We start from the raw sequence: 18,825 nt of genomic DNA on the forward strand, positions 1-18,825 counted from the left end.
TTGTTTACTGATGTGAAATTTATTTGAAAAACTACAAGTTGCTTTGCCTGAAGAAACAGCATCCTGTCAGGGTACGAGACGTGATGAGACATAGCAGATCCTAACTCGGCGTCTCAGTTCTGATTTATTTATTATTTTGTGTTCCTGCTCTTACACTGAAAAATAAAATTCCTAGTGGCTCTGACTGTGTTACTTTAAAGTTGTTAAATGTAAAAATACGTTGTTATTACATAATACATTTAATAAAAATACGTCCTGATGTTCCAGTGTAATATAATATAGGGTTATAATTACAGTACTAGCACAGCTACAAAAAATAGTTGTAGTATACATTCATTATTTTTACAGAAATCCTTGTTATTTTGCAGCGTTGATGTGTTGAATGCGCACCAGCAGAGGGCGGGGCCAGGAAATGACATGGCCGCCTCCATATACGGCGCTTTTTCGCCTCTCTCCGGTTACTTGTAGGTTAAATTAGTTAGTCTTTTTTCCACACCAACTTTCGGCCGTATTGACCGGGACACCGCCCCACGGAGCTTAGCATGGGCACCGTCCATGCCAGGGTAAGGAAAAGTCCGCTCACCGTGTTAGCTTTGAGTTTGACCTCTCAGTGGGCTCAATGGGTTATCTGACAGTGGCTGCACAGAAAAGGCCCACAGTGTTCAACAAGCTTGAGCGTTCAGATCTGTGACAACAAACTTAATCGGAAACCTGCTAAACATGTCTTTTCTAACTTCAGAGAGTCCAGTCACTGACAGTAACGACAGATGCGAGCGGCTCCTCCACTGACTGTAGTCCTCCTGCAGACTTGGAAACAAATCGTGTTTACTTCACTTGTTTACTTACCGTTGTTTTTGTCCACTGATCTAAAACTGAGCTGTAGCCAGCACCAAACTAGTCAAAAATATAACTAGGATGCCCAAAAAAGCATTTTTGTAAGTTAAATAATGAAAAATGGGGTGTAACAGGGAAATAAAAAGCTTTGTACGTTTCCTTTAACCTCTTCTCATCTGGTTAAAATTCTGATGCTAAAATAAAGTAAAACTCAGTTGGTTTTACTCTTGTGTTTACCTGTTGGTCTGTCTTTCATCTTTCCAGGTACATGCTTCTCCCAGTGTGATGATGTGCTGCTTTTCTCTGTTTTATGTCACTGTAAACTGAATATCGGAGAGTAAGCGAGACATTCGAATAGTGAAAAGCAGTGAGGCGTCTGCTGCTTAGCATTTGATTCTGACTTTTCTCACATTTTGTGTGGCAGAGCCTGGACCCTCTGCCCATGCGAGGGCCCGAGCTGGGAGTTCAACCTGACGACATTGAGGCTCCAGAGATTGAGCAGGAGCCAAAGCAAGAAGTTCTTGAAAACAAGGATGTAAGATTACAGACGGTTAACTTTTAGCACAACCTGAAGGTTTAGCTTTAACGTAAAATGAATATGCTGCATCTTGTTTTGGGTCGTCTTAATGTTCTTGCTGCTGTACTTCCCTCCTGTTTCTCAGGTTGTCGTTCAACGAGTGCACATAGACGGGCTTGGGAGAACGAAGGAGGACCTGCTGACTCATGAAATCTCTGGAGTCTTCCGGGCAAAGAACTTGATTGATGTAGGAGCACCCAACTGTAGTATTCAATACTTGTTCGGTTTCTGCTCATGAGTAGCCTTTCCTGGCATCAACACGTGGTTCAATTTGTTGTGCAGGTGATGCGAAAGTCCCATGAGGCCCGACAGAAGCTGCTGCGTCTCGGGATCTTCAGAAAAGTCGAAGTTGTTATTGACACGTCACGAGGTACTCACAGGCACTTTCCATGTAAATGCAGGACTCGTAATGATTCATTTTTTGTGTTAAACCATGAAACCTGATCTCATCCTGGTCTTTTAGGTGAGGATGCTCTTCCTAACGGCCTCGACGTGACATTCGAGGTCACTGAGCTGAGACGGATGACGGGCAGCTACAACACCATGGTTGGAAACAACGAAGGAAGCATGGTGAGCACTGTGACGGCTGCTGTCACCATCTACTCATACGGTCATACGGCGCTGCAGTACGATGGTCTGCTGGATTCTGTAATGATCCTCTCCAACGTTGACTTCACCTTTAGTTTAAAGCACTCGTATAACACAGTGGAAACCCTGTTCACCTCACCTGCTTTAATTTCAGGTACTGGGCCTGAAATTGCCCAATGTTTTTGGTCGGGCAGAGAAACTAACCTTCCAGTTCTCCTACGGCACCAAAGAGACATCCTATGGCCTGTCCTTCTTCAAACCCCAGCCAGGGCACTTTGAACGCAAGTAAGATATTCAGAGAGTAATGTTGATGTGTAATTCTATTTGGCTTGTTATACAGTGTGTGTGTGTGTGTGTGTGTGTGTGTGCAGGAAGGTTTACCCTCTTGCTATATGTTATGCCATATGACTGCAGGCAGATTAGGTGATTCTGCTGGTACTTAAACTTCAGTGAGGAGGTTAACGTCTGAACAATCTGTGTGGTAACCACAGATGAATATACGTTGTAATCACAGTCCTTCCAAGGTAACCTTCTTTTCTTTTGTTCGCTTTCAGCATCTCCCTCAACGTGTACAAAGTAACCGGTCAGTTTCCCTGGAGTTCACTGAGGGAGACAGACCGAGGCGTCTCCGCAGAACTGAGCGTAAATGCTCCTCTCCTTTCTGTTTGCGGGCCTTTTTATACAGTTAAAAATGTTGCTCTAATCTAATTCCCTCGCCTCTTTGCACAATCCATTAAGTTGTATACAAAATGAGCTGAAAAGACCTTCTTTTCCTTTGTCTGGACTGGTGCCTTACTACCAACTTACCGCCCACAGTTTCCTTTGCTGAAAACCAGCCAAACCCTGAAGTGGGAGGGGGTGTGGAGAGAGCTGGGCTGTCTGGCTCGCACTGCATCGTTTGCTGTCCGGGAAGAAAGCGGTCATTCCCTCAAGTCCTCGCTTTCGGTATTTGTCTATTTTACACTGAAAATTTGTCTTGGAAATAGCTGTGGAGCTTCATTAATTGCTCTAATATGGAATTAATGGCAAAGCCGTTAGTGCTTAAGTCAAGGATTCAAAAGATTTTTACACTACAATTTGAATAGTGAAGTATTCAAGGAACTTTATTGTCATACCAGCTCACATTCACATGTTTATGGTACGAAATTAGGACTCAGGTCCCGGGAGCAGTGAGTGACTATAAAAAATATAAAAATATAAAGTACGAATAGAAAATAAGCCAAACAGAAAATAGAACATAAAAGAATATAAAACTACACATTTAAATAAGCTAAACCTTAAATAAGAAGCTGGTTTTAACATATAGCAGCCTAAGTATGCATGTGCAAGTGTGTGCAAGTATGAGGTAGTCCAGAAAGTAGTCCTTAAATTGCACTTGTGAGTCCTTAATATTGCACTTGTGTATTGCACTTGTAGGATAAAGAATAGTAGATTTGAATTATGTTGAACTGCGGTAACAGACTGATTATCCAACAAGATGCTCTGGTAATAAACTAGCATTTAGCAGTAGTTGTGTGAATGCTGTCATTTTGTTTTACAGCACGCTATGGTCATCGACACCAGAAACTCCTCCATCCTTCCCAGGAAAGGAGGCCTGTTGAAAATCCATCAGGTTTGTCACTAAGAAACACTCACACTAAGAACACTAAGAAATCTGAGCTTATTTTCATATGCTGCATGAAAATAATATGAATGAGCTTAGACATCGAGTTGATGTTTTTGTTGTGCAGGAACTCGCTGGTTATACTGGGGGGGATGCCAGTTTCCTGAAGGAGGACTTTGAGATCCAACTCAACAAAACTCTCTTCTGGGACTCAGTGAGATTCTACACTTTGCATTTCAGCCATTTGGAAAATTATTTTGTCTAAGGACACTTCACAAAGTTTAACTTAAAGCAGTTTCATCCAGCCTTTGGCATAGTCCTTCTTTAGCCAAGCATGCTTGGTTCTTCTTAGGTGAGTTTGTTGTGTCTGTTATTCTTTCCCAAACCCTTTGACTTTCTCCCCCAGGTCCTCTCTGCCTCACTGTGGGGCGGTTTGCTCCTGCCCATTGGTGACAAGCCAACAAGCATAGCAGACAGGTACAGAAATACAGTGTATCACCCCATTACCATGATCCATAAGACCAGGGCTTGTCAAAGGTTGGACACTATTAGTTCAACATCAGACAAAGTCATGCTTGAGCCCAGTTTTTTTAAGTTTTAAAGAATTAGCCTTTAGTCGTTCCTGTTTACAATGTACTCATCGACTTGCAGCTGACACCAGAATACTGTGATACTGAAGATAACTTACAAACCTGATAAGTGGCAGGTTTTGGAGTATAAGGGTCTTTTTTTCTATGATTGCTTTTCTATTTCAGAGCAGATTTATGGGTGCTTATTTGTGATGAACACTGCAGATATTGTGTACTTTATATCATGGGAAAGTGTCAGGTGGCAGAATTCTCTGCTGCTGGTGAATAATGAAATAGAGACTTCTGTCAGCCGACAAGGTTTTTATTTTCTTTGCAAAGAAAAGGTCAGTCAGCACACGAGCGGTCAGAATGATTGAAAGACCCCGAACATGGGGAGACCTAAACATTCATACCTGAGGAACGCCCCTAATGTATGTTTCACATCCTTCTGTGTGCCGCAGGAGTCGGTGCCTCTACTCAGAGTGCTCTTACATTTTTCCGTGTACTGTCGGCATTGGCATCGACTCCCTGGGGTGTGACTCACACCTGGGGTGTCCTGCAGGATTTTGGTTTAAGGTCTAGACATGATAATTTAAAACACAAAAAGACCTGGTATCTTGGTAAGAAAGCCAGGATGTGGGACGTCCCATGTGGGTGATCACGAGGAAATTGAAATTATCACTACACAGGCACACTGAAATCTAAAAATAAGTGTATAATGTCTATGTGTGCAAATTTGACTAAGTTAGAGTCAATTCATTCTTAAACTGCTGTATGGGTTGGTAAACAGGCCAAATCAGTGGGCCAAACTATATTAACAAAGTGACCTAACTGTTTTCTGTATTCAGAGAAAGTTCATGGCTGTGTTATGTGTTGTATGTCTTGTGTGTTTTTGTCGGCCTCCTAGGTTCTATCTCGGTGGCCCGACCAGCATTAGGGGATTCAGTATGTACAGTATGGGTCCACAAAGTGAAGGTGAGACATTAATATGCCTGAGTTGCTTGGTAACCAAACTGAAGTATGACGGTTAATCCAAAGGTTGTGTGCTGGTTTTACTGGTATGGCAGGCGACTACCTGGGAGGAGAGGGCTACTGGGCTGGAGGCCTCCACCTCTATACGCCTCTACCCTTTAGACCAGGCAGGGGGAGCTTTGGTGACCTCTTCAGAACTCACTTCTTCCTCAATGCCGGAAACCTTTGTAACCTTAACTATGGTGAGTAGTCGGAAACAAGGCCAACGCCGCTGTAATGACAGTTAAAGGTTTGTGTTTGATGGACCAGATCTTGACATATTAGGAACTGATTTCTGTCTGGTAGGGTCAGTTTGAGTTTCTAATCTCACCCTTATCTAGATAAAGTTTGCTACAGGGCGCCCTTGTTTTCTGATAGGCTGAGGTTATATGTTTGTTTTCGCTCAGGTGAGGGGCCACAAGCTCATTTGAAGAAACTGGCAGAATGCATCCGCTGGTCCTATGGACTGGGCATTGTGTTACGTTTGGGGAACATTGCCAGGCTGGAGCTGAATTACTGCATTCCCATGGGAGTCCAGAGTGGAGACAGGTAGGACTGGTTAGGCTACCTAATAGCTGTTTTCAGACGAGATGGTTTTGAATCTCACCTATTGGATTTACTGTAAAGGTCCAGTGTGTGGGATTTATTGGGAAAAATGGAATTTAATATTGCTAATTATGTTTCCATTAGTGTGTAATCACTTGAAACTAAGCTCTGTTGTGGTGTTAGTGGCCAACACAGGGAAGGGCCAGGCAAAGCATTTCCAGCTGGTTTCAGTCTGCCACCTCACCGCTAGATGCCACTCAATCCTACACACTGAATGAACACTGGGTTAACTTAACATCCCGTAGACTACAAACAAACAGCAAAGTATGAATAGATCTTGATGAAGACCTTGTTCTAGCAGATGCTTTCACAATAAAAAGCTTTTCTCTGTCATTGCGCACACACTGTAAGAACACTCTTTTGAGAGATTTTGCATTTCTAATGTCCTCAGCATGCAACAAAAATAACCAGATTCTTGGTTTGCAGTGATCTGAATCAGAATTCCTTTATTTATTCTCGAGGGGAAATTCTTTAAACAGACTTCATCGGATTTTCTCTGGTTCTTGCAGGATATGTGACGGGGTCCAATTTGGAGCTGGAATCAGATTCCTATGAAACCGCATTTCTTGGATCTAGGGCTTCCTTGTATTTAAGCATTTTATGTCAAAAGCATTTAATTGGAGGGGAAATTGCTTGTACAGAATTGTTATTGCTACTAATTAGTCCAATAAAATTGCTTGCACTCGCTTTATGTTTTGATGTATCTTTTCTTATCATATGCCATCAGAGGCCAAATACAGTACTCTTAGTCAGAGGTGTCATTACTCTTTAAAACATAATATGAAGGCAAAGAAATTTGAAATTTTACCAATAAAATGTTTCCCACAAACCCATCTTCCTCAAGACGGACATATGGTTATCCATGTTATATATTCTAAAACACCTGTGAATTGTATTACCTGAAAGGCAAAGCTTTGGATTTAGAGAATCCTTGATGTTTTGTTTTGTTTCTTTCCTCAAAATTGATTTAAGTTTCACGTGCAATTACCGTGTCTAAAAATATGGGAGTATGGTGAAATATAAAAGAAGAATGCATGTAAATATATTATATAGACCTAAAATAACCTTAGGTCATTTATTCGAATGTTACTTGAACATAGAAGCGTTAGACCATACTCCATCAAAACCATCAGTTTCCGTGATTTGAACGGTTGGTTTATTGGATAGGCGGTACTTGAATCACATAATCTGACGGGTCGCAAAATTTGGTATAACACCAGCGATATGAGAGGTTTTGCTGCGCATCACTTCAGCGCACACTAGCGGTCACATGTGATGTGATCGTTCGTGTGATTGGCTAGACTTGCGCATGCACTGAAGTCATTGTTCCGTAGCATTTTAGCCAGCACACCAGAGATTGCGGGAAGACATACCGTGGTGGGTGTTCATTCACTGGCTTCTCGAAATTTCATCTCCCGGTCCCCCTTCTGTAAAAACTGTTTCCCGATTATACGACGTTGCTTGTCCTACGGTAGTTCTAAACGGTGTAGAAGTGACCCAAGTGGGATTTTTCTGCGTTTTTTTTTAAATCAGCGGTCTTATCTGTGAGCGACAGGCACTGTACGCACGCTGATGGCGGTCACTATCGAGGATCTCTATCGAAGCTACGGGGTCCTTGCCGATGCAAAGGACAACCTCAGCCAGGTAAATAAAGTCATATCTATTCATTTTTAAACACGGTTGAACCAATGGCCTCGTTGCTTTGCTGCAGCGCCTTCCAGTGTTGTTAACTTTGTTGACTTACTCTGCAGTGTTGTGTCCGTGCTAGGCTAACAGGAGCTAGCGTACGTAGTGACCGGGCTAATGTGAATGGCCTCGACATAGCGACCCTTTGGATAGGCGGTACCAGCACGAGAGTCATTATTTATTTATGTATAAGCGACTCAGGTGGTTATTGACATACTAGCGAATGTATTGTCTTTTTTTCCAAACTAGAACCAGGACAGCTTGATTTAGCTTGTGTTGTTGATTCCAATTCTTACTTCTCGTTCGTTTTATGTTTGTTATGTAAGTTGAAGGGAGCTTCATTACTGTTGTCATCGGTAGGTTGCAACAAATCCTTTGGTTTACCACAAGTTTGATTTTCAGTAAGTAGTACAAAGAGCGAATAGGTAATAGTTTAGAGGTCAGTGAACTGCCTCTGAATGAGTCATAATGTGATATTGTTGTTATATATCTCGCTCATGCTGATTGATGTCTTTTCTTCTGCAGCACAAAGATGCCTACCAGGTTATCTTGGATGGTGTGAAAGGTGGCCCGAAGGAAAAGCGCCTGGCAGCACAGTTTATTCCCAAGTTCTTCAGCAGCTTTCCAGAAATGGCTGATGCAGCCATTAATGCTCAACTTGATCTTTGTGAAGATGAGGATGTGTCTGTGAGTATTTAAAGACGCTGGCTTGCGCTGGTGTCTGAGGACCTGTTGAGAACTGGTATTAACATGCGATCTGAGTCATCTGATCTCAGATGGACAGCACTATGTACAGATGTGAATACACCCTAGACGCATTTCAGATCTGATCGCTCAGTCCACGCTCGGAGGTGGGATGGACATTCTCATTCACATTCCACATTCTCATAGCATCGTGAATGTGAATGTGTCCTGGCTTTCAGTGAAAGAGTGTCTACTCAACTGACATCTCCTGTGAAACAACGACAAGCCACAACAGCAGGCATAGTGGATTACACACGGTCTGATTTGTGTTTGGGTTACTCCAATTCACTGCATGTTTAGGCGGTCTGACTTGTTAAGGTATGCAGCATATGTTTGTGAATGCATCGTAACAACAGTGTCCCGAGAATCCCTTAAAGGTCGTGCAGTTTTGTGAGTTGGTAGGTCGGGATAATTTGTGCCTTTTTGTAAATTCAGCATTAAATGCTGCACATTAAATTGTTTTGTCGTGACATCATTGTACTTGCCTGTCTGAAGAGCATCTTCCCTGCTAACATTTAGCAGCTGTTTGATCTAACTCTTTCACCTGATTTCACCATTTACACTCGGTTACACTCAGTTGATAAACGAAGACAATGTTTTCTTGGCAGTCAGTATCAACATGCCAAATTTTATAAATACTAAAGAGTAACTGTGCAGGAAAAACTCAAACTCAGATCAGAGAAGGAGACTCTGGAGACGTTGGTGTCTTATGGTGAAGTATTTAATGACCCTCGGCCAAGGAGAAATAGTGTTAATGTGGAACTGATGTCACTCGGCACATTGCCACTCCAGTTGTTAAGTCTGCTCTCCCGGTTCAGGTACATATATACCAAACTTGAGACATTAGTCACATACTAACATTACATACCTCTGCTGTCAGAGATATCAGTGTAAGGATTGGAATGATTCTCTCACAGTAACCAGTATAAGTTACTTTGTCGGTAAAGTCCTCAGGCTCCCTTAACAATTAACTCTTGTATATTAAGTCATTTCTTTCTTTGTGTATAAGATATTTAAATTTTTTTCGCTGTAACAGTGCGTGTCTACGAGATCTGATTACAGATGGTGACTTGAGGCACATTATACTGTGTGAAGTGATGCACTTAGAGCTGCCTGCTTGTGATTGGAGCACTCGGGATACAAGTTAATGCAAGTTCTGAACAGGCTTTGAGAGCTTGACTTGTCCTTTAAGTTCAGTGGGGTTAAAACTGCTGGTTCTGTGAGTTCCTGGCTTGATATCATACAGCGTTTCTTCCCTTGACTGTTTGGATTCACAGTAGTCATTTTTACCCCTCTGTGTTTGTGTGTACTTGTCTTTGTCCAGATTCGACGGCAGGCCATCAAGGAGCTTCCACGGTTTGCAACTGGCGAGAACATTCTCAGAGTTGCAGATATTCTCACCCAGCTCCTTCAGACAGGTACTAAAAGCTAAACACTTGAACCATGTTAATATCATTTTAGTGTGTTGAATTTTTAGTTTTAGTGTATTTTAATTAGTGTACTATAAATAAATTCATGTTCACTTCAGTCACAGCCAGTGCAATTTCATGGGTATCCTTCAGGTTTGTCGGTCTGAGTAGCACTTTAGTCTGTTGATTTTTGATGTGATTGTTTGTGCTTTCAGATGATACAGCAGAGTTCAACCAAGTGACTGCAGCACTTATTTCTATCTTCAAGATGGATGCTAAGGGTAAGTGTTGTTCCGCTGTTACCTCCACATTCCTAGTTCAGGTTGGGGTTGTCATCCCATTGCGTTTATATTAAATAAATGTGTGTTGATAGAATCCTGTTTATTCTGTCTTTTGTTGTCCAGGTACTCTTGGAGGCCTCTTCTCTCAGATCCTGCAGGGGGAGGACATCGTGCGGGAAAGGGCCATCAAGTTCCTGTCAACCAAACTGAAGACACTGCCGGAGGATGTCTTAACAAAAGAGGTGGAGGACTATGTCTTTGCAGAGACAAAGAAGGTAAGCATGTATTACAGATTTGATGGGTGATCTTTATCTTGTGTTGGACTGAATTGGGATGTGTTGAGACTGCTGCTATCCAAAGATGATTGTTTTGGTCGTAGCTGGGAATTTTGTTCACCCTTCCCTGTAGATGTAGTGTGAAATGTATTTTCTGCTCGTGAATGCATCAGCCACTCTACTCAGCTGACTTACTGTCCAAAAGACATGTCTAGTATTCACATTGACACCATGTCAGATGGATTTTTAAATAATGTTGTATTCAGTGGCCTGTGTAAAAAAACGGACAAAAAGTCATGTTAGTAAAGACAATCTTTATGTTCGTCTCTGCCTCCTCAGGTGATGGAGGATGTGACAGGAGAGGAGTTCGTGCTGTTGATGCGCGTGGTGTCAGGCCTGCGAGTGCTGCAGACAGTGAACGGCCGACAGCAGCTGGTGGAGCTGGTGGTGGAGCAGGCTTTCCTGGAGCAGGCCCTCAACCCAGCTGACCCTGACACTGTTGACCGCCTGCTGCAGTGCACACGCCAGGCTTTGCCCCTGTTTTCTGTGAGTACACAAAACACACATTACAGAGGCTGTTGTTAGTTCAGGTTAGCATGCAAAAAGTATTTTAATGGTGAAAAATTAAGATTTGTAAATATTTTACAATGAATCTTAAAAATCACTGCTTAATGCATATGGAGAACATGGTTGTAGACATGAGGAAATTTGATTCTGATAGAATACCGGAGAACTTTAACTGTGTTTCCAAACTAGCAAATAGATATTAAATTCTACCCTAAAACACATACTCTAAGTCTTTAATAAACAGTCTTTTTCATCATCCCTTCATTTGCAGACTATTTTTGTGATTAATGGTTTGGTCTATAAAACGTCAAGACAAAGAAAAGGCACAAATCTTATGTTTGTGTTATTTGCGTGGAAAAAAATGTAAATGAGTAAGCGATTATCATAATAGAAAGCTTGTTAATTTGCTGTCGACTGATAAATTGCTCCAGCCGTACAGATTGTCTGTTTTTACATTTATTTATTTTGTGGGACTACCTTTATGACTATTAGTCGTGGTTTACTGCAATTAAAATGTTAATTGTTTTCTCCTGTCTTGTAGAAAAATGTCCATTCCACACGTTTTGTAACGTACTTCTGTGAACACGTCCTGCCCAACCTCAGCGCCCTAACGAGTCCTGTGGCTGAGCTGGATATTCAGCTGGAGGTGAGTTCTTCTTTTTTACCTACTGACAAACAGGAAATGAGTATTTTCCTGCTTTTTAACTTGATTGATCATGCTCTTACCACCTTTTGGATTGAGGTCATCATAATTCCACCACTGTGCTGTGTCCCTTGGTGAGTTTAAAATGACAGTAATCAGTCCCTCATCGTAACCATAAGGCACTGAATTTTTGGGGGGCTTATTGGGTGTAATTTGGTTGACTGAAAGTCAAAATCCCATTTGTGTTTCCTCATAAAAATGTTTTGTTACTCACCTTCTTCTCCACAACTCTGTAGCCTGGTTAAAAGCAAAGTGTCTTCAGTGTTTGCAGGCCTGTGTGGCCTTTAAGCAAAAGGACTTGTTTCCCAATCTGCATTTATTCAGTCCGAATCAGAACTTCCACTCCTGAGAGGCCTGACAAATATGGCTACTGGTGTGAGGTTGATACTCCTAATGTCTGACATTTGGTGAGCGGTGGTAGTAGTAAACAAAGTCAGCGTGGCAGCCACCTGTCAGAGGTGTCAGCCAACTGCATGTTGTTAATGGGTCATTAGACTGCACTACACAACACTGTTTCTCATTAGCAATGCACATTACACCGTGTGAGGGGAATCTGCTAAAGCTGTGTGTGTGTGTGTGTAGGTGCTGAAGCTGCTGGCTGAGATGAGTCCATTCTGTGGAGACATGGAGAAGCTGGAGGCCAACCTCAACATGCTGTTTACCAAGCTGCTGGTGAGAGCATATTGTCCTGTTGTTATCGGACGTGGAGGAATACAAGCAGAAATGCACTTCATAATCAAAATACACATTGGAATTTTCCCGCTGAATCTGAAGATTTTCCTGCTCTTTTTGAGTTTCATTGCCTTCATATTTAAGCATTTTTCAGAAATTGATGCTATAATCTGAACAATATCCCATTTATTTGTACATGGGCAGATTCTGTAAAATTAAAATCAAACTGTTATCAGTGAACTCCACAGTATTCTTGTACAACAGGACCCCATATATCACTGTGATAATTTTAAGATGTTATATTGCAGTGTTTTTAAATACTGCAGTCGTGCCCGATATGCATATTTTGCACATGCCAGTGGATTTTCTGGTGTACAGTCAACTTGGCTGGTGGGTCAAAATGTACTTTCTGACACTGCAGAAGTTTTTACAGCTGTTACTGTCAGAGTTGTTATTCAAAGTAGGGAAGAATTTATTGAAAGTGTATTTCCTCATAGGCTTGGGTATAAAATACAGGTTTGAGTTCATAACTTGAGACTGTAGCTCTGAAAAGTAATAACATTCACTTATTGTTAAGGTAGTTTCAGTGCCTGCTCCACAATAATTGTTAAAATAAATACTGGTAGAATTAAAAGCAATCCCATGTGGTTCTGGTAAATGCTAATGGTACAAGCTGTTTGACATTGAAGGAGTAGAAGTTTCGGGTGATGATTTTTTTTTTAATGTTGCTTCTGTTTGTGTAGGAGTTCATGCCTCTGCCACCCGAAGAGGTGGAGAACGGAGAGAATTCGGCAAACGAGGAGCCCAAACTGCAGTTCAGTTACGTGGAGTGTCTGCTCTTCAGCTTCCACCAGCTGGGCAAGAAGCTGCCAGACTTCCTTATTGACAAAGTGGATGCCGAGCGCCTCAAAGACTTCAAGATCAGGTGAGGGAACAACTCGCAAAAAAGGTCTTCTAAAAGTGCACTTAGTGTAACGAGTGAGCGTCAACCAGAATGTGATTTTTGAGCCCTTTTTTCCCCAGTGTCACATGGAGCCAAATGTGCTTTGTGTTTCAACAGGTTACAGTATTTTGCCAGAGGCCTGCAGGTTTACATCAGACAGCTTCGAGTAGCACTGCAAGGCAAGACAGGAGATGCTCTAAAGACAGAAGAGGTAATGAACGCTGCCAGCTTAAGTGAAAAGTTGATGCATCAAGTCAACAAAAATGTAACTGGAGCAGTTTGAAGTATTCTGACAGACTGACTGAAGACTTTTTTTCTGTGTCTAATCAGAACAAGATCAAAGTTGTGGCCCTCAAGATCACAAACAACATCAACGTCCTCATTAAGGTAAGGTGTTGGTCATAGACTCTGAGTGACTGGGAAAAAAAGGAAAACGACTGTATGGTTTTAATGCAACACCAAACAGTACATTTGTATTGAATACTACCTGAGTTCAGGTTTTGAGTTTTTAACCAGATGACTGCCCAGTTTTCTGTGTATTGAGTTGTTTTGTGGTGGCTTTTTAAAAATACACTTTGTGGTGTTTTTACACTGAGCTGCACTAAGTGCAAACCTGTTTCGTCACATGTTAAGTAGAAACACGTCACAGCGATAATGCAATAAACTGCAATGCACCTTTCTGACACAGCATCAAACATCAACTGAGAAATCTCAGCTTTTACTTTTTTATATTTATTATAAGGACTGTTGCAACAGATTGCATTATGGTGTACATGGTTTCTATTTTCACTCCAGGATCTCTTCCACAACCCTCCATCATTCAAGAGCACAGTCACTCTGTCCTGGAAACCTGTCCAGAAGGCAGAGGCAGTAGCGTAAGTCTGCTCCCACGTTCTCCTCTAGTTAAAGGTGATAGAAACACCTTTTGATTTGGCAGGAGTGTCCTCGTTGGCACATTAGGTCATCTACTTTCCTTATGTGCTGTATGTTTTTTTTTTTTTTTTGGCATTGTAGTCCCAAGCGCCCGTCAGCTGAGGAAATGGGCTCCGGCGGGACCACAAAAAAACAGATCTCTCCTCAATCCCGGAGGGACGCACGGCAAATCTATAATCCCCCCAGCGGAAAGTACAGCGCCACGATTGGAAATTTTAACTATGGTGAGGAACACACTCGCTCTTGGTGACTCCTTTTCTTTCTGTATATTTTTATAAACACTCTTGTGCATCCCGTTCTGACTGTAAGGACTTGTTTAAAGGTCTGATTGACACAAAGGAAATGACATATTCAAGGTAGTATGGTATGTCAGGATATTTAGAAATCCACACAAACGCTCCTCTTTTTATTGAATTGGTAATGGGGACACTGAACTGCAGCACATAGCATGGGCCACCAGAGGGCAGTCTCTACTGCTGTAACAGGCAGCTGAGCTGAGAAAGATGGCGACTGAGTTGTGTTGCTAATGTTGCAGGACTAGTTAAAAAAAGAAAAATGTCGCTGCTCCTGTTGTGTTCAGTCCTGATGGTGAAGATGAACTGGCCAACATGGATGAAGCTTTGTGCACCTTTTGCCTCTAAGTTTTGACTGATCCATGATTTCTATATCGATATCACCTGCCCTGATGCAAAACGTACGCCTCGCAGTGCCGTTGATATGTGTGACCAAAGCAAACTGTTCTGTTCTGTTGACTTTAGAGCAGCGTGGTGGCTTCAGGGGCGGCCGAGGACGAGGCTTTGGAGGCAGAGGCAACAGGAGCCGAGGCCGGATCTACTGAGACACACACACACACACACACACACACACACACCGTACATATTACTCATTGAACTGCATCTGTCCCGCACCAAGATGGACTATTTGTCACCTACTCCTCTTTTTTTAAAAAATGATCTCTACGTCTTTTTCACCCTCGACTTGCGCATCCAGATTTCTTTTGTCTTTGGACGGGTTGGGTGGAGGTTTGGTTTCTTGTTTTCAGAATTTATGACCATGGGCTCAGACTTTTTAACATTTTCTTCCCCTGCTCCTCTTGGCCAAGGCTTTAGTTCAAGTAAATCTCGATGTTTTTTTTCCCTCCTTAGTTTTTAAATATTATTCTGTGTATTTTTGTGGAACAAAAAGACTGCCAAGTTGTAACTGATACATATTTTTTGTCAGATTGTTGTAGGAAAAGATCCTCTTGTTTTGCGACATTGATGAAAGCATTTCTTTCTACTTTTTTATTTAATCTTGTTTTCTTTTTTTTTTTATTAGAGCTTGAGTTGAATTGGCTGACTATGCTACTTTGTATGAATCAATGATGTTGTTTCATTGGATTTTTATCATAAACTTGTATGGAAGTATGAACTTTTGTCTTTTACTTGTTCATGCTCAGATGTTAAGCTGCAGACCAGTCAGGGATGAAGACGCACACAATTCCTTTCAGTCCTCTAGACCTTCCTTTTGTTCCCTTCTGCTTGTACTCACCCGTATGTACCAAAGCAGAGTGAAGAGAGGGTAGTTTCATCCGTGATCACATTTAGAACAGATACGCATACATAAATGTGCCTTCTCAGCTGTCTACATGTCTGCATCAACACTGTGCCCCCCCCAGTCAAGTAAGTGTGTGTGTGTGTGTGTTCTGAGATACTGGTGGTGGGTACGTCGGCTTTGAAGTAGAAAGGAGTGGAATCCAGCGTTCAATAATTGAAGGGGGCTATAAATAGTTGCTGCCATGTTTAGAACACACACTTTATTATTACACACTCTGGTGGTGGAAGCTCCGCTTTTCTTTCTGCACGTTCAGTCATTCACACTTTCTGCTGCACACAATATGCCATAAAACTAGTGAGGACCTTCCACCTGCTGCGTTCAGACACGGAAAGTGAACGTGAACCTCTGTTCAGGACTTCGACCTCATACCAAAGCTCTAAAGTTGACGAATGATCACACAAATACCTTCATGTGATGATGATGATGGATTTGTGAACTTTAGCAAAATCCACCTTAAAAAAAACAACCTTTCATCTTTAATTAACCTCTTAGAGTTTGCTGTTAGTTTAATATTTGCAGCAGGTCTGTGCTTAACCTCAAACGTGGTCCTCACTGAAAAATGATCTAATTTCACGATTTTAAAAGTAGTTTTCATTCATTCATTTTTGTCTGTTTGGTGGTTTTAGTATTCCAGCTTTTAGGTGTTAACTCTGGGTCTTAATCTGTTCTTTTAAAATGAAAAATAATTTCTGGTGTACACAGTAATTGGATGTGAAAGGGGGTTGCTTGCCCGGAACTTTAGTCCTAACTCTGAATCGCAATTTAATTCTAGTGCAGACTTGAATATAATTGTAAAATAACATTAGTTTTTAACTTCAAGTCTCACTTAAACCAGTCGAAGACTCTGAACTGTGTGCAGAAATGTTAATATGCACTTCAGAAGGTCCAAACCAGATTCTCACAAAGAACACACACACACACAGATCTCTCAGCGGGTGCTGCAGGTCTGCATGTGAAGACACGTGTGTGCTGGCATGTGTAGGTGGATGCTTTGAAGGCGGCTCAGACTGAATTTTCTGAATCAACTGGCAGCGTTTTACAGAGATGGGCTGAACACTTTTGACTCGGGGAAACAGAACTCCTGAACCCACTGATGGAAAAGCAGCACATACTAATGACAGGTGCAGTAATGAGGTGTTTGTCTTTGTGTAATCATATATTTGAGAGCATCAGCTTCAGTATGATGTAAACTGAACAGCTAAACTGCTCAATGAGCTCCATTCATTCAAGTAGGGATGTGCATGACAGTCGGACCACATCAACATGTTTTACTGTCCTCTCCTCCGGACACCATGGAGTTCATAGAGCTAAAGCTGTTCTTACTTTCTAAGTATTTAACTTACTTTATTATCTGCTATTTAAATAGAATTAGTATATAAAAATAAACCTGATTCGTTATATGAATTGATTTGAAATCCAGATTTCTGCGAAGCTGATGGACATTACAGCGCCTTTTATTGCACAAAATAAACGATAGATGGAAGATGCCCATCCAGAGGCTGGCTCTTGTCGTGACAGAGTCTCCCCTCTAGAGGGCGAACCAGTCCAGGGTTCTCCTCGCAAAGCAACCAGAGCTATTTTTATCACCACCGAACGAGTCACTTAAAGCTTTCATGATGTCTTTTTGTCTCTCTCGTATTTCTGCTTGAGTTAAGGCACATGGAGGAGCGCTGTGATCCGGGCGAGCCATGCAGAGAGCCAGGAAGGAAGGAAGGAGTATATTTAATGAACAGCCTGGTGTGTTTGTCAATTATTGGTCAAGTAGGCTGAAATGAACTCAGTCTGCAACGGTTAGAAGGCATCACAAGTGACCATTAGGTGGCTGCTTTTGATGCAGTATTTGTGTGTGGACAGTAATAACCTGATACACTGAGCTAAGCCTCAGTGTGTCTTTACTTTCTCTATTATTCATCAGTCTTCTTGCTCATTTATTTTCATTTATCTATTTCTTTCTTACATTTTTTCTCTTTCATACTGACAGGGTTGCAGGCATCATGGTGCGTTTAAGGTCTGTGTTTTAATTCTCATTTCAGGACAGTAGGGGGCGTTGTGCGACCAAAATAAAACCCTCTCCTCATTGATCGTGACCAGGTATTTCCCAAACCAGCCAGCCAGCCAGCCAGCCAGCCAGCCAATGCCTGGCACATGCGTTTGCACACACAGACACGGCAGAGCTGAAAATGATTAATCAAGTGGTGGAGGAGGAGTGGGCGGCAGCAGCGGGAGAGGAAGCGAAGACGACCCTCAGAGAGAGAGAAAGTGGGAAGAAAGGAGCGACTGTACGAGTCCATGTGAGAATAGAAGTGAAGGTAAATCAATAGTCCTGAAGCACTTGGTGGAACTCAATGGGTTTCCTCACTTTATTACCAACCCTTTGTGAGGAGGGGTGGTTGGTGTTGATTAAAAATAAGGCCTTTATGCTGTACCCCGACACACCTGAGGCAAAATCTGCACTCAGCATAGCCTGCTTCCAGCAAATTTACCATAGCTTAAAGAGCCTAAATGTTATTTTCTGTGTGTTTTTGTTGCAGCATTGTAGCGATTAGGTCCCAGAAGTGAGCCTGCATCTGCTCAGTCCATGAACAAACCGCTCAGACATGAATCCAGGATGAATGATGCGACCAGGGCTGTGCATCGGCAAGAATCTGACGATACGATACAGATCACGACAACAGGGCTTACGATTCAGTACACTGCAGTGCTGTAATGTTGTTGTGTTGGAGTGGAAGACTTGAGTGGCTTTGCTTGTAAACTAAAATCAGTACAGTATCACAAAGCATAATATCACCACACTCAAGTGTACTGATCCCTCAGGCACCATTGTGATTACATGTTTAACCCTGACTTCCTTTGTCTCATGACACTTTATGATACGTCTACCTGATTATTCACAACTTCTAGAGCAGATAATAAAATTTTGTCTCACTTTAGTGAGGGATACCTGAACGTTGGATCTAAGCTGGCATCCAAATCCAAAAACTTTTGTCATTTTCAGATGATAAATGATACATATTAGTAGGCTTGTCTTTGCAGACAGAGAAGAAGAAGAATTTGGTGGCCTCTATGTGCAGGACAGGACATGTCTCATATGGACTCCACTGCTGATCAGGAGGGACTCAGAGTGTGTTTAAGAAGCTGGGATGTAGAAATGAGGAGTGTGATTGAAAAGTATTTTTGATTACTGATTGAGAAAGATGAGTGGCATCCATTATAAGAACTGCTCTAACT

General features: G+C 41.9%; 2 protein-coding genes across 3 annotated transcripts; both read left to right on the plus strand.

The window, feature by feature from the left end:
* The first annotated feature begins 377 nt into the window (after window positions 1–377).
* Window positions 378–6,473, plus strand: samm50 (SAMM50 sorting and assembly machinery component). 2 transcript variants are annotated; one of them, XM_046393938.1, is made up of 15 exons: window positions 378–563; window positions 1,259–1,369; window positions 1,497–1,598; window positions 1,694–1,781; window positions 1,875–1,981; window positions 2,154–2,284; window positions 2,554–2,641; window positions 2,816–2,944; window positions 3,540–3,611; window positions 3,730–3,816; window positions 4,009–4,079; window positions 5,079–5,146; window positions 5,230–5,385; window positions 5,590–5,731; window positions 6,298–6,473. In XM_046393938.1, exons 1-15 carry the CDS (start codon window positions 543–545, stop codon window positions 6,341–6,343), a joined length of 1,419 nt encoding a protein of 472 aa, XP_046249894.1. In that variant the 5' UTR covers window positions 378–542; the 3' UTR covers window positions 6,344–6,473. The 2 variants fall into 2 exon arrangements, with proteins under 2 accessions (XP_046249894.1, XP_046249895.1); XM_046393939.1 differs by having other exon boundaries at window positions 379–563; window positions 5,239–5,385.
* Window positions 6,474–7,108: 635 nt separating this feature from the next.
* Window positions 7,109–15,411, plus strand: api5 (apoptosis inhibitor 5). Its single transcript, XM_046393937.1, has 14 exons — window positions 7,109–7,432; window positions 8,000–8,161; window positions 9,543–9,636; window positions 9,843–9,908; window positions 10,032–10,183; window positions 10,523–10,729; window positions 11,292–11,396; window positions 12,036–12,125; window positions 12,869–13,050; window positions 13,186–13,279; window positions 13,399–13,455; window positions 13,864–13,943; window positions 14,083–14,225; window positions 14,760–15,411. Exons 1-14 carry the CDS (start codon window positions 7,361–7,363, stop codon window positions 14,837–14,839), a joined length of 1,584 nt encoding a protein of 527 aa, XP_046249893.1. The 5' UTR covers window positions 7,109–7,360; the 3' UTR covers window positions 14,840–15,411.
* Window positions 15,412–18,825: the final 3,414 nt, after the last annotated feature.

The sequence above is a fragment of the Scatophagus argus genome, chromosome 7, assembly GCF_020382885.2.
Source record: "Scatophagus argus isolate fScaArg1 chromosome 7, fScaArg1.pri, whole genome shotgun sequence".
Classification (NCBI taxonomy): domain Eukaryota; kingdom Metazoa; phylum Chordata; class Actinopteri; family Scatophagidae; genus Scatophagus; species Scatophagus argus.